This window comes from Oncorhynchus mykiss, chromosome 30 (assembly GCF_057628025.1).
Source record: "Oncorhynchus mykiss isolate SJ-2025 chromosome 30, ASM5762802v1, whole genome shotgun sequence".
Taxonomy (NCBI): Eukaryota; Metazoa; Chordata; class Actinopteri; order Salmoniformes; family Salmonidae; genus Oncorhynchus; species Oncorhynchus mykiss.
In genome coordinates this window covers 18,756,419-18,768,646 of record NC_143051.1, presented here as the reverse complement: position 1 = coordinate 18,768,646, position 12,228 = coordinate 18,756,419, and the positions used below count along the sequence as shown (strand labels likewise).

The following is a 12,228-nucleotide window of genomic DNA, read 5'->3' as shown; positions in this document are numbered from 1 at the left end:
ACATTTCAACAGTTGAGACGATTAACAGTTGAGGTACACATTTCGAGGCTCTAACATACATATAGTAATATTTAGAACATCCGTATCAGTCAGCTGCCACTGTATATTTCTTAGTTCACTCATGGTCACTGTTGTGATCGACATTGAATAACATTGCTTTCAAGAAAACCTCAAAATGACAAAAATTCTATATAGACCTCAAATTTAGTACATTTGTTTGCCAGAGTCAATTTCATTCACAATATATTCAGATTTAGACCATAGCTAGAGACTGACCGACAGACTGTCTTCGTCACACTATTCCCTATATAGTGCACTAGTTTTGAACAGAGCCATGCCCAAAAGTAGTGCACTGCATTGCCATCTGGGACAAAGGCAATGATACAGCGATGTGAGAGAGGGAGGGAGCCACAGGTGTACAGTGTAGTACACCACGGCCTTGCCTCGTCTTGACAGAGAATGATATATAATCCACCGCTTTCTGAAGAATCTCGTCTGGGGCTGAGCTGACGAGCAAAGGAAAAGGAAACCCACTTCCACGTCCCTGGTTGCATATATTTCAGAGGTTTTGAGTTTACCCTTCTCGACCCCCCGGCCACCGATGCAAAAGAGAAGAGTGAGACCCAAACAAAACACACATGCATCAAACGCTTCAGGGAACACCCGTTTTAATTCAAAAGAAATACGTGTGGCAGAGCGACAAAGCCGTCGAGAAAAGGAGTCAGAAGATTTTACAATTTAAAAAAAAGGGATCACACATCACCATACATAGTGTTTGTGATCGGAACAAGTCCTGCAGAACCTCAACTGGACATGACTTTGGTTGCATACACAAAGAGAGACCGATATAATTACACATATCCTTGTAGGACAGGGGCTGACAGGGGCCTTCTGGGGGCTCACAACATCTTTGTTCTATTGTTTCTATTGGCAAGCTTAATCTCTGAACATACAGTATATTTTGTCACGGGGGCTGTCTGAAGTGTCCAAGCATTAGTGGTTTGACTCGTATGCACTGCTATGAGGTCAGCTGCACAGAACAGCAACGTAGACGGAAATGGGCTTTCCTGCCCAGGCCAGATTTGAGGTGCCGTTTGAAACCAAACATATTTTTACTGTCTCAGTTTCACTGAGGAAAGAAAGAGATTATGGCTGTGTGGTCGATGTTCTCTTAGCTTGGAAAAAGACATGAGGATAATATACATGATGTCAGGCACTTGATTTGATTATTCTGTCAGGGATAGCTGTCAGAGGACATGGGAGGAGACTGGGAAGTGTCTTAAATACAGTACACATGTTGCTCAGATATAGCCCTATGTGGGCTCTGGTCAAAACTAGTGCACTATACAGGGAATAGGGTGCCATTTGAAATGTAACCAAGGTATCCATATTCCCTATATAGTGCACCACTTTGGTCAAACTGCTCTGGTCAAAAGTAGTGCACTATATAGGGAATAGCATGTCATTTGAGATAAAAAGGTATCCCTATATACTGTAGTGCACTGCTTTTGTCAAACTGCTCTGGTCAAAAGTAGTGCACTAGATAGGGAATGGGGTGTGATTTGAGATGTGACCACGGTGGTTTAGGTGAAGAGGCGGATGGTGGTGTCAGCCCCCGAGGAGAAGACCCAGGGCTGGGTGGGGTGGAAGGTCACGTCTAGGACCCCCAGATCATGGGTAATCTGGTGACCCTTCAGTACCTTGACTGGTACAATGAGAGGATTCTGGAGCAGGTCACTGGAAAGAAAGAATGAAAGAGAGAACGAGAGATTGATGGATAGAGTTATGCCAGTACAGAAGACTGAACACAGACAATATTCTACAATATTATTTTTCTTCATTTAAAACCTCTTGACGGTTATACAGCCAAAATAAAATGTACCAATCAGGAAATATGCTTTGTAGGATACGCATCAACATTTCGACGAGTTGGAGAAGGAACGCAGGGGGAAAAACAACATGACATAGAGAGAGAGCGAGAACGACAGAGGAAAGGAGAGATGGTGAAAAACAGACATGTGACAGTGAAGAGGAGAGGTGTTTATATTGTATTGGTACAGCAGGTGTGATTGGGTGATGTGACTTACTTGTAGACCATGCCGTGGCAGACGATCACACTGCCGTCATCAGCACCAGAGGCGAATAGGGGGTAGTTCCTGTGATAAGCCACGCCCCTCAAGGCCTTCTTGTGGTGCCTGGGTCACCAAAACAGACAAAAGACTTCAGAACCAATCAAACCCAGGCCTCATGTCACGTGGTCAATGACTAGTATTCATTGGCAATCAATAATTACAAATTAATACATGAAAATGTATAGGAGGTGCCTCACCGCAGCATCTTGTACGGTTTGGTAGAGAGGTCCAGATCAAACCAGGCCAGTCTGCAGTCATAGCTGCCACAGATCAGGTTATCACCTGGCCAGGAGTAGTGTTACTACAGAAAACATGCATTTCACTCATATATCATCACCTTCCTTCTCTTGAGAATGACCATCAAATCCCAGCTTATTGGAGGTGCATTTAGCCATCTCCACAGGCGTTACAGTAGGACATACTCCCCTCTCTGAAGGGGACCTGTGACAGAGCACTAACCTCCAGGGTGAATGGCCATGCTGGAGATCCACTTGCAGTTGGTCATCAGCTTCTTGGTCAGCTCTTGCTTGATGAGGTTGTAGACGCGCACGTAGCGCTGCGTGGCCACGAAGAAGTAGGGCCGCAGCGGGTGGAAGGAGACGCACTGCACCAGGCCCTTGTTCTTGCGGAAGGGGTTCTGCGTCCGCCGCTTGCTCACCTGGTGGATCAGCACCTGCAGGTTGCTGCTGTTGTCAGGCATGACGCTGGACAGGTAGTCACCCTTACCATGCCAAACTACCTGCTTTACTGCCTGGAGGAGGGTGGAAGGGAGGAAGGGAGGGTGGGAGGGAGGAAGGGAGGGTGGGAGGGAGGACGGGAGGGTGGAAGGGAAGGGAAGAAGAGGAAGGGAAGAAGGAGAGGGTAAGGGAGGGTGGAAGGGAGGAAGGGAGGGTGGAAGGGAAGGGAAGAAGAGGAAGGGAAGAAGAGGAAGGGAAGAAGGAGAGGGTAAGGGAGGGTGGAAGGGAGGAAGGGAGGGTAGAAGGGAAGGGAGGGTGGAAGGGAAGAAGAGGAAGGGAAGAAGGAGAGGGTAAGGGAGGGTGGAAGGGAGGAAGGAAGGGAAGGGAGGGTGGAAGGGAAGGGAGGGTGGAAGGGAAGAAGAGGAAGGGAAGAAGAGGAAGGGAAGAAGGAGAGGGTAAGGGAGGGTGGAAGGGAGAAGAGCGGAGGATTTAAGTATGATTCAATATGAATTATATTATCACAATTCAAAACAACATTTATATTACTGTTATTACTATACAGTACTATTATCATTACTACAGTAATACATTAGTTTTAATTCATATTTGTTATAATACACCTAGGACTGTAGCTAAGGCAAAGTACAGAAACGTGAAAATATGGGTGGTAGCTGGCATCACTGTCGCAGTCTTTCTAAATGCCACTCTATTTTAAATTGGAAAAACTAGAAAGCTCTTATATGTTTCTTTCCATTTACTTGAGGAAAAAGGCTAACCACAATCTACTCTGGTGTTTCTTTAAAAGCCTCCTCCAGCTGTTGGACTAAAAATGTTTTCTGGGGTAAAGACAAAAAATATGTCTGAATGTCATCATAGGGTTCTCAGTATCTCCATCTGAGTGTTTTCTCTTCTTCACTATATCCCTAACATTCTGAGTTACCTGTGGCCTTAAAGGGGCAATCTTGGATTCAAACAAAAACAAAGCATCCACCCTCCACTTTTCTGGCAACCAGCCGAGGGATCGGGCTGGAGCAATGTAACCAGCCGAGGGATCGGGCTGGAGCAATGTAACCAGCCGAGGGATCGTGCTGGAGAAATGTAACCAGCCGAGGGATCGGGTTGGAGAAATGTAACCAGCCGAGGGATCGGGTTGGAGAAATGTAACCAGCCGAGGGATCGTGCTGGAGAAATGTAACCAGCCGAGGGACCGGGCTGGAGAAATGTAACCAGCCGAGGGATCGGGCTGGAGAAATGTAACCAGCCGAGGGATCGTGCTGGAGAAATGTAACCAGCCGAGGGATCGTGCTGGAGAAATGTAACCAGCCGAGGGATCGTGCTGGAGAAATGTAACCAGCCGAGGGATCGTGCTGGAGAAATGTAACCAGCCGAGGGATCGTGCTGGAGAAATGTAACCAGCCGAGGGATCGTGCTGGAGAAATGTAACCAGCCGAGGGATCGTGCTGGAGAAATGTAACCAGCCGAGGGATCGGGCTGGAGAAATGTAACCAGCCGAGGGATCGTGCTGGAGAAATGTAACCAGCCGAGGGATAGTGCTGGAGAAATGTAACCAGCCGAGGGATCGTGCTGGAGAAATGTAACCAGCCGAGGGATCGTGCTGGAGAAATGTAACCAGCCGAGGGATCGGGCTGGAGAAATGTAACCAGCCGAGGGATCGGGCTGGAGAAATGTAACCAGCCGAGGGATCGTGCTGGAGAAATGTAACCAGCCGAGGGATCGTGCTGGAGAAATGTAACCAGCCGAGGGATCGTGCTGGAGAAATGTAACCAGCCGAGGGATCGTGCTGGAGAAATGTAACCAGCCGAGGGATCGTGCTGGAGAAATGTAACCAGCCGAGGGATCGTGCTGGAGCAATGTAACCAGCTTCAAATTCATGGAGCTATAGATGCTGGACTGACCACAGACGCAAGAGTTGGGATGACCCTTACCTAAGAGGAGTGAGGGTTACTCAGAGGGAGAGGTAGTGTGTCTTACTTTGGGGTGGGTGAGGGTAAGGCGGTGTCCCTTGTTGTGCTCCAGGCCTTCAGACAGAGCCCAGGTGACAGCCTGCTCCTTGTCCTCCTCTGGGGGCTCGTAGGCGGTGATCAGCTGGTCTGTGGAGCTCACCACCAGCCTGTCTCCCAAAGATGGGTTCAACAGCAGCACTGTATGCTCACTGAGGGGGGGGGGGGGGGGGGGGGGGAGAGAGAGAAACATAATTAGACCCAATCTAATCATGAGAAAACACAAAGATAATTACTTGACACATTGGAAAGAATTAACAAAAAAACAGAGCAAACTAGAATGCTATTTGGCTCTAAACAGGGAGTACACAGTGGCAGAATACCTGACCACTGTGACTGACCCAAAATGAAGGAAAGCTTTGACTATGTACAGACTCAGTGAGCATAGCCTTGCTATTGAGAAATGCCGCCGTAGACAGACCTGGCTCTCAAGAGAAGACAGGCTATGTGCTCACTGCCCACAAAATGAGGTGGAAACTGAGCTGCACTTCCTAACCTCCTGCCCAATGTATGACCATATTAGAGAGACATATTTCTCTCAGATTATACAGGTCCACAAAGAATTTGAAAACAACCCAATTTGATAAACCCATATCTACTGGGTGAAATACCACAGTGTGCCATCACAGCAGCAAGATTTGTGACCTGTTGACACAAGGGTGACCAGTGAAGAACAAACACCATAGTAAATACAACCCATATTTATTTATTTTCCCCTTTTGTACTTTAACTATTTGCACATCGTTACAACACTGTATATATAAATATGACATTTGTAATGTCTTTATTCTTTTGGAAGTGTAATGTTCATTGTTTATTATCTACTTCACTTGCTTTGGCAATGTTAACATATGTTTCCCATGCCAATAAAGCCCGAGAGAGAGCGAGAGAGAAACACAGCGAGAGAAAGAGAGAAACACAGCGAGAGAAAGAGAGACACAGCGAGAGAAAAAAAGAGAAAGAGACACACACAGCGAGAGAAAGAGAGACACATACAGCGAGCGAGAGAGACACACACACAGCGAGAGAGAGAGAGACACACACAGCAAGAGAGAGAGAGAGAGCCACACAGCGAGAGAGAGCCACACAGCGAGAGAGAGCCACACAGCGAGAGAGAGCCACACAGCGAGAGAGAGCCACACAGCGAGAGAGAGCCACACAGCGAGAGACAAAGCGAGAGAGAAAGGGACAGTGAGACAGCGAGAGAGAGACACAGCGAGAGAGAAAGGGACAGCGAGACAGCGAGAGAGAAAGGGACAGCGAGACAGCGAGAGAGAAAGGGACAGCGAGACAGCGAGAGAGAAAGGGACAGCGAGAGACAAAGGAACAGCGAGACAGCGAGAGAGAAAGGGACAGCGAGACAGCGAGAGAGAGACACAGCGAGAGAGAGCCACACAGCGAAAGAGAGTCACACAGCGAGAGAGAGCCACACAGCGAGAGACACAGTGAGAGAGAAAGGGACAGCAAGAGAGAAAGGGACAGCGAGACAGCGAGAGAGAGACACAGCGAGAGAGAAAGGGACAGCAAGAGAGAAAGGGACAGCGAGACAGCGAGAGAGAGACACAGCGAGACAGCGAGAGAGAAAGAGACAGCGAGACAGCGAGAGAGAAAGGGACAGTGAGACAGCGAGAGAGAAAGGGACAGCGAGACAGCGAGAGAGAAAGGGACAGCGAGACAGCGAGAGAGAAAGGGACAGCGAGACAGCGAGAGAGAAAGGGACAGCGAGAGAGAAAGGGACAGCGAGACAGCGAGAGAGAAAGGGACAGCGAGACAGCGAGAGAGAAAGGGACAGCGACACAGCGAGAGAGAAAGGGACAGAGACAGCGAGAGAGAAAGGGACAGTGAGACAGCGAGAGAGAAAGGGACAGTGAGACAGCGAGAGAGAAAGGGACAGTGAGACAGCGAGCGAGAAAGGGACAGTGAGACAGCGAAAGAGAAAGAGACAGTGAGACAGCGAGAGAGAAAGGGACAGTGAGACAGCGAGAGAGAAAGGGACAGTGAGACAGTGAGAGAGAAACAGCGAGAGAGAAAGGGACAGCGAGACAGCGAGAGAGAGACACAGCGAGACAGCGAGAGAGAGACACAGCGAGAGAGACACAGCGAGACAGCGAGAGAGAGACACAGCGAGAGAGAAAGGGACAGTGAGACAGCGAGAGAGAGACACAGCGAGAAAGGGACAGTGAGACAGCGAGAGAGAGACACAGCGAGAGAGACACAGCGAGACAGCGAGAGAGAGACACAGCGAGAGAGAAAGGGACAGTGAGACAGCGAGAGAGAGACACAGCGAGAAAGGGACAGTGAGACAGCGAGAGAGCGACACAGCGAGAGAGAGACACAGCGAGAGAGAAAGTAACAGTGAGACAGCGAGAGAGACACAGCGAGAGCGAGACACAGCGAGAGAGAAAGGGACAGTGAGAGAGAAAGGGACAGTGAGAGAGAAAGGGACAGTGAGACAGCGAGAGAGAAAGGGACAGTGAGACAGCGAGAGAGAAAGGGACAGTGAGACAGCGAGAGAGAAAGAGACAGTGAGACAGCGAGAGAGAAAGGGACAGTGAGACAGCGAGAGAGAAAGGGACAGTGAGACAGCGAGAGAGAAAGGGACAGTGAGACAGCGAGAGAGAGAAACAGCGAGAGAGAAAGGGACAGCGAGACAGCGAGAGAGAGACACAGCGAGAGAGAGACAGCAAGACAGCGAGAGAGAGACACAGCGAGAGAGAAAGGGACAGAGACAGCGAGAGAGAAAGGGACAGTGAGACAGTGAGAGAGAAAGGGACAGTGAGACAGCGAGAGAGAAAGGGACAGCGAGACAGCGAGAGAGAGACACAGCGAGAGAGAGAGAGCAACAAAGAGATGGCGAGAGAGAAAGGGACAGTGAGACAGCGAGAGAGAAAGGGACAGTGAGACAGCGAGAGAGAAAGGGACAGTGAGACAGCGAGAGAGAAAGGGACAGTGAGACAGCGAGAGAGAAAGGGAAAGTGAGACAGCGAGAGAGAAAGGGACAGTGAGACAGCGAGAGAGAAAGGGACAGTGAGACAGCGAGAGAGAGGGACAGTAAGACAGCGAGAGAGAGACACAGCGAGAGAGAGACACAGCGAGACAGCGAGAGAGAGACACAGCGAGAGAGAGCGACACAGCGAGAGAGAGACACAGCGAGAGAGAAAGGGACAGTGAGACAGCGAGAGAGAGACAAAGCGAGAGAGAAAGGGACAGCGAGACAGCGAGAGAGAAAGGGACAGCGAGACAGCGAGAGAGAGACACAGCGAGAGAGAGACACAGCGAGAGAGAAAGGGACAGTGAGACAGCGAGAGAGAAAGGGACAGCGAGACAGAGAGAGAGAAAGGGACAGCGAGACAGCGAGAGAGAAAGGGACAGCGAGACAGCGAGAGAGAAAGGGACAGCGAGAGAGAGCCACACAGCGAGAGAGAGCCACACAGCGAGAGAGAGCCACACAGCGAGAGAGAGCCACACAGCGAGAGAGAGCCACACAGCGAGAGAGAGCCACACAGCGAGAGAGAGCCACACAGCGAGAGAGAGCCACACAGCGAGAGAGAAAGGGACAGCGAGACAGCGAGAGAGAAAGGGACAGCGAGAGAGTAAGGGACAGCGAGACAGCGAGAGAGAAAGGGACAGCGAGACAGCGAGAGAGAGACACAGCGAGAGAGAGAGCAACAGAGAGACAGCGAGAAAGAAAGGGACAGTGAGACAGCGAGAGAGAAAGGGACAGTGAGACAGCGAGAGAGAAAGGGACAGTGAGACAGCGAGAGAGAAAGGGACAGCGAGAGAGAAAGGGACAGTGAGAGAGAAAGGGACAGTGAGACAGCGAGAGAGAAAGGGACAGCGAGACAGAGACACAGCGAGACAGCGAGAGAGAGAGACACAGCGAGACAGCGAGAGAGAGACACAGCGAGACAGAGACACAGCGAGAGAGAGACACAGCGAGAGAGAGACACAGCGAGAGAGAAAGGGACAGTGAGACAGCGAGAGAGAAAGGGACAGCGAGACAGCGAGAGAGAAAGGGACAGCGAGACAGCGAGAGAGAGACACAGCGAGAGAGAGAGCAACAAAGAGACGGCGAGAGAGAAAGGGACAGTGAGACAGCGAAAGAGAAAGGGACAGTGAGACAGCGAGAGAGAAAGGGACAGTGAGACAGCGAGAGAGAAAGGGACAGTGAGACAGCGAGAGAGAAAGGGACAGTGAGACAGCGAGAGAGAAAGGGACAGTGAGACAGCGAGAGAGAAAGGGACAGTGAGACAGCAAGAGAGAAAGGGACAGTGAGACAGCGAGAGAGAGATACAGCGAGAGAGAAAGGGACAGCGAGACAGCGAGAGAGAGACACAGCGAGACAGCGAGAGAGAGACACAGCGAGAGAGAGACACAGCGAGACAGCGAGAGAGAGACACAGCGAGAGAGAGCGACACAGCGAGAGAGAGACACAGCGAGAGAGAAAGGGACAGTGACACAGCGAGAGAGCGACACAGCGAGAGAGAGACACAGCGAGAGAGAGACACAGCGAGAGAGAAAGGGACAGTGAGACAGCGAGAGAGAGACACAGCGAGAGAGAGACACAGCGAGAGAGAAAGGGACAGCGAGAGAGAAAGGGACAGCGAGAGAAAGGGAAAGCGAGAGAGAAAGGGACAGCGAGACAGCGAGAGAGAGACACAGCGAGACAACGAGAGAGAGACACAGCGAGAGAGAGACACAGCGAGAGAGAAAGGGACAGTGAGACAGCGAGAAAGAAAGCGACAGTGAGACAGCGAGAGAGAAAGGGACAGTGAGACAGCGAGAGAGAGACACAGCGAGAGAGAAAGGGACAGTGAGACAGCGAGAGAGAAAGGGACAGCGAGACAGCGAGAGAGAAAGGGACAGCGAGAGAGAGCCACACAGCGAGAGAGAGAGCCACACAGCGAGAGAGAGCCACACAGCGAGAGAGAGCCACACAGCGAGAGAGAGCCACACAGCGAGAGAGAGCCACACAGCGAGAGAGAGCCACACAGCGAGAGAGAGCCACACAGCGAGAGAGAGCCACACAGCGAGAGAGAGCCACACAGCGAGAGAGAGCCACACAGCGAGAGAGAGCCGCACAGCAAGAGAGAGCCACACAGCAAGAGAGAGCCACACAGCAAGAGAGAGCCACACAGCAAGAGAGAGCCACACAGCGAGAGCGCCACACAGCGAGAGAGCGAGACAGTTAGAGCGAGCAACAGCGAGAGAAAGAGAGAGGGAGACACACCCACAGCGAGAGAAAGAGAGAGAGACGCATCGAGAGAAAGAGAGAGAGAGACACACACAGCGAGAGAAAGAGAGAGAGAGAAACACACAGAGAGAGACACAGCGAGAGAGACACAGCGAGAGAGAGACACAGCGAGAGAGAGACACAGCGAGAGAGAGAGACACAGCGAGAGAGAAAGGGACAGTGAGACAGCGAGAGAGAGACACAGCAAGAGAGAAAGGGACAGTGAGACAGCGAGAGAGAAAGGGACAGCGAGACAGAGACACAGCGGGACAGCGAGAGAGAGAGACACAGCGAGACAGCGAGAGAGAGACACAGCGAGACAGAGACACAGCGAAAGAGAGACACAGCGAGAGACACAGCGAGAGAGAAAGGGACAGTGAGACAGCGAGAGAGAAAGGGACAGCGAGACAGAGACACAGCGGGACAGCGAGACAGCGAGAGAGAGAGACACAGCGAGACAGCGAGAGAGAGACACAGCGAGACAGCGACACAGCGAGAGAGAGACACAGCGAGAGAGAGACACAGCGAGAGAGAAAGGGACAGTGAGACAGCGAGAGAGAAAGGGACAGTGAGACAGCGAGAGAGAAAGGGACAGCGAGACAGCGAGAGAGAAAGGGACAGCGAGACAGCGAGAGAGAGACACAGCGAGAGAGAGAGAGAGCAACAAAGAGACGGCGAGAGAGAAAGGGACAGTGAGACAGCGAAAGAGAAAGGGACAGTGAGACAGCGAGAGAGAAAGGGACAGTGAGACAGCGAGAGAGAAAGGGACAGTGAGACAGCGAGAGAGAAAGGGACAGTGAGACAGCGAGAGAGAAAGGGACAGTGAGACAGCGAGAGAGAAAGGGACAGTGAGACAGCGAGAGAGAAAGGGACAGTGAGACAGCGAGAGAGAAAGGGACAGCGAGAGAGAAAGGGACAGCGAGAGAGAAAGGGACAGCGAGACAGCGAGAGAGAAAGGGACAGCGAGACAGCGAGAGAGAAAGGGACAGCGAGACAGCGAGAGAGAGACACAGCGAGAGAGAGAGAGAGCAACAAAGAGACGGCGAGAGAGAAAGGGACAGTGAGACAGCGAAAGAGAAAGGGACAGTGAGACAGCGAGAGAGAAAGGGACAGTGAGACAGCGAGAGAGAAAGGGACAGTGAGACAGCGAGAGAGAAAGGGACAGTGAGACAGCGAGAGAGAAAGGGACAGTGAGACAGCGAGAGAGAAAGGGACAGTGAGACAGCGAGAGAGAGATACAGCGAGAGAGAAAGGGACAGCGAGACAGCGAGAGAGAGACACAGCGAGACAGCGAGAGAGAGACACAGCGAGAGAGAGCGACACAGCGAGAGAGAGACACAGCGAGAGAAAGAGAGACACACACAGCAAGAGAGAGAGAGAGAGCCACACAGCGAGAGAGAGCCACACAGCGAGAGAGAGCCACACAGCGAGAGAGAGCCACACAGCGAGAGAGAGCCACACAGCGAGAGACAAAGCGAGAGAGAAAGGGACAGTGAGACAGCGAGAGAGAGACACAGCGAGAGAGAAAGGGACAGCGAGAGAGAAAGGGACAGCGAGACAGCGAGAGAGAAAGGGACAGCGAGACAGCGAGAGAGAGACACAGCGAGAGAGAGACACAGCGAGACAGCGAGAGAGAGACACAGCGAGAGAGAGCGACACAGCGAGAGAGAGCGACACAGCGAGAGAGAGACACAGCGAGAGAAAGAGAGACACACACAGCAAGAGAGAGAGAGAGAGCCACACAGCGAGAGAGAGCCACACAGCGAGAGAGAGCCACACAGCGAGAGAGAGCCACACAGCGAGAGACAAAGCGAGAGAGAAAGGGACAGTGAGACAGCGAGAGAGAGACACAGCGAGAGAGAAAGGGACAGCGAGACAGCGAGAGAGAAAGGGACAGCGAGACAGCGAGAGAGAAAGGGACAGCGAGACAGCGAGAGAGAGACACAGCGAGAGACAAAGGAACAGCGAGACAGCGAGAGAGAAAGGGACAGCGAGACAGCGAGAGAGAGACACAGCGAGAGAGAGCCACACAGCGAAAGAGAGTCACACAGCGAGAGAGAGCCACACAGCGAGAGACACAGTGAGAGAGAAAGGGACATTGAGACAGCGAGAGAGAGACACAGCGAGAGAGAAAGGGACAGCAAGAGAGAAAGGGACAGCGAGAC

The 12,228-nt window shown here is 51.6% G+C and overlaps 1 protein-coding gene across 2 annotated transcripts in view; it reads right to left on the bottom strand.

Annotated features, from left to right (window-relative positions):
- Window positions 1-651: 651 nt before the first annotated feature.
- LOC110488045 (ribosome biogenesis protein bop1) overlaps window positions 652-12,228 on the bottom strand; it is a 179,859-nt gene continuing 168,282 nt past the window's right edge. For both annotated transcript variants that reach the window (XM_036970800.2, XM_036970801.2), the window contains exons 12-16: window positions 4,802-4,982; window positions 2,592-2,883; window positions 2,330-2,414; window positions 2,088-2,195; window positions 652-1,737 (exon numbers count right to left, since the gene is read on the bottom strand). In XM_036970800.2, the coding sequence (XP_036826695.2) occupies window positions 1,584-1,737; window positions 2,088-2,195; window positions 2,330-2,414; window positions 2,592-2,883; window positions 4,802-4,982 (820 nt within the window). In that variant the 3' untranslated portion in view covers window positions 652-1,583. The remainder of the gene's footprint in view (window positions 1,738-2,087; window positions 2,196-2,329; window positions 2,415-2,591; window positions 2,884-4,801; window positions 4,983-12,228) is intronic.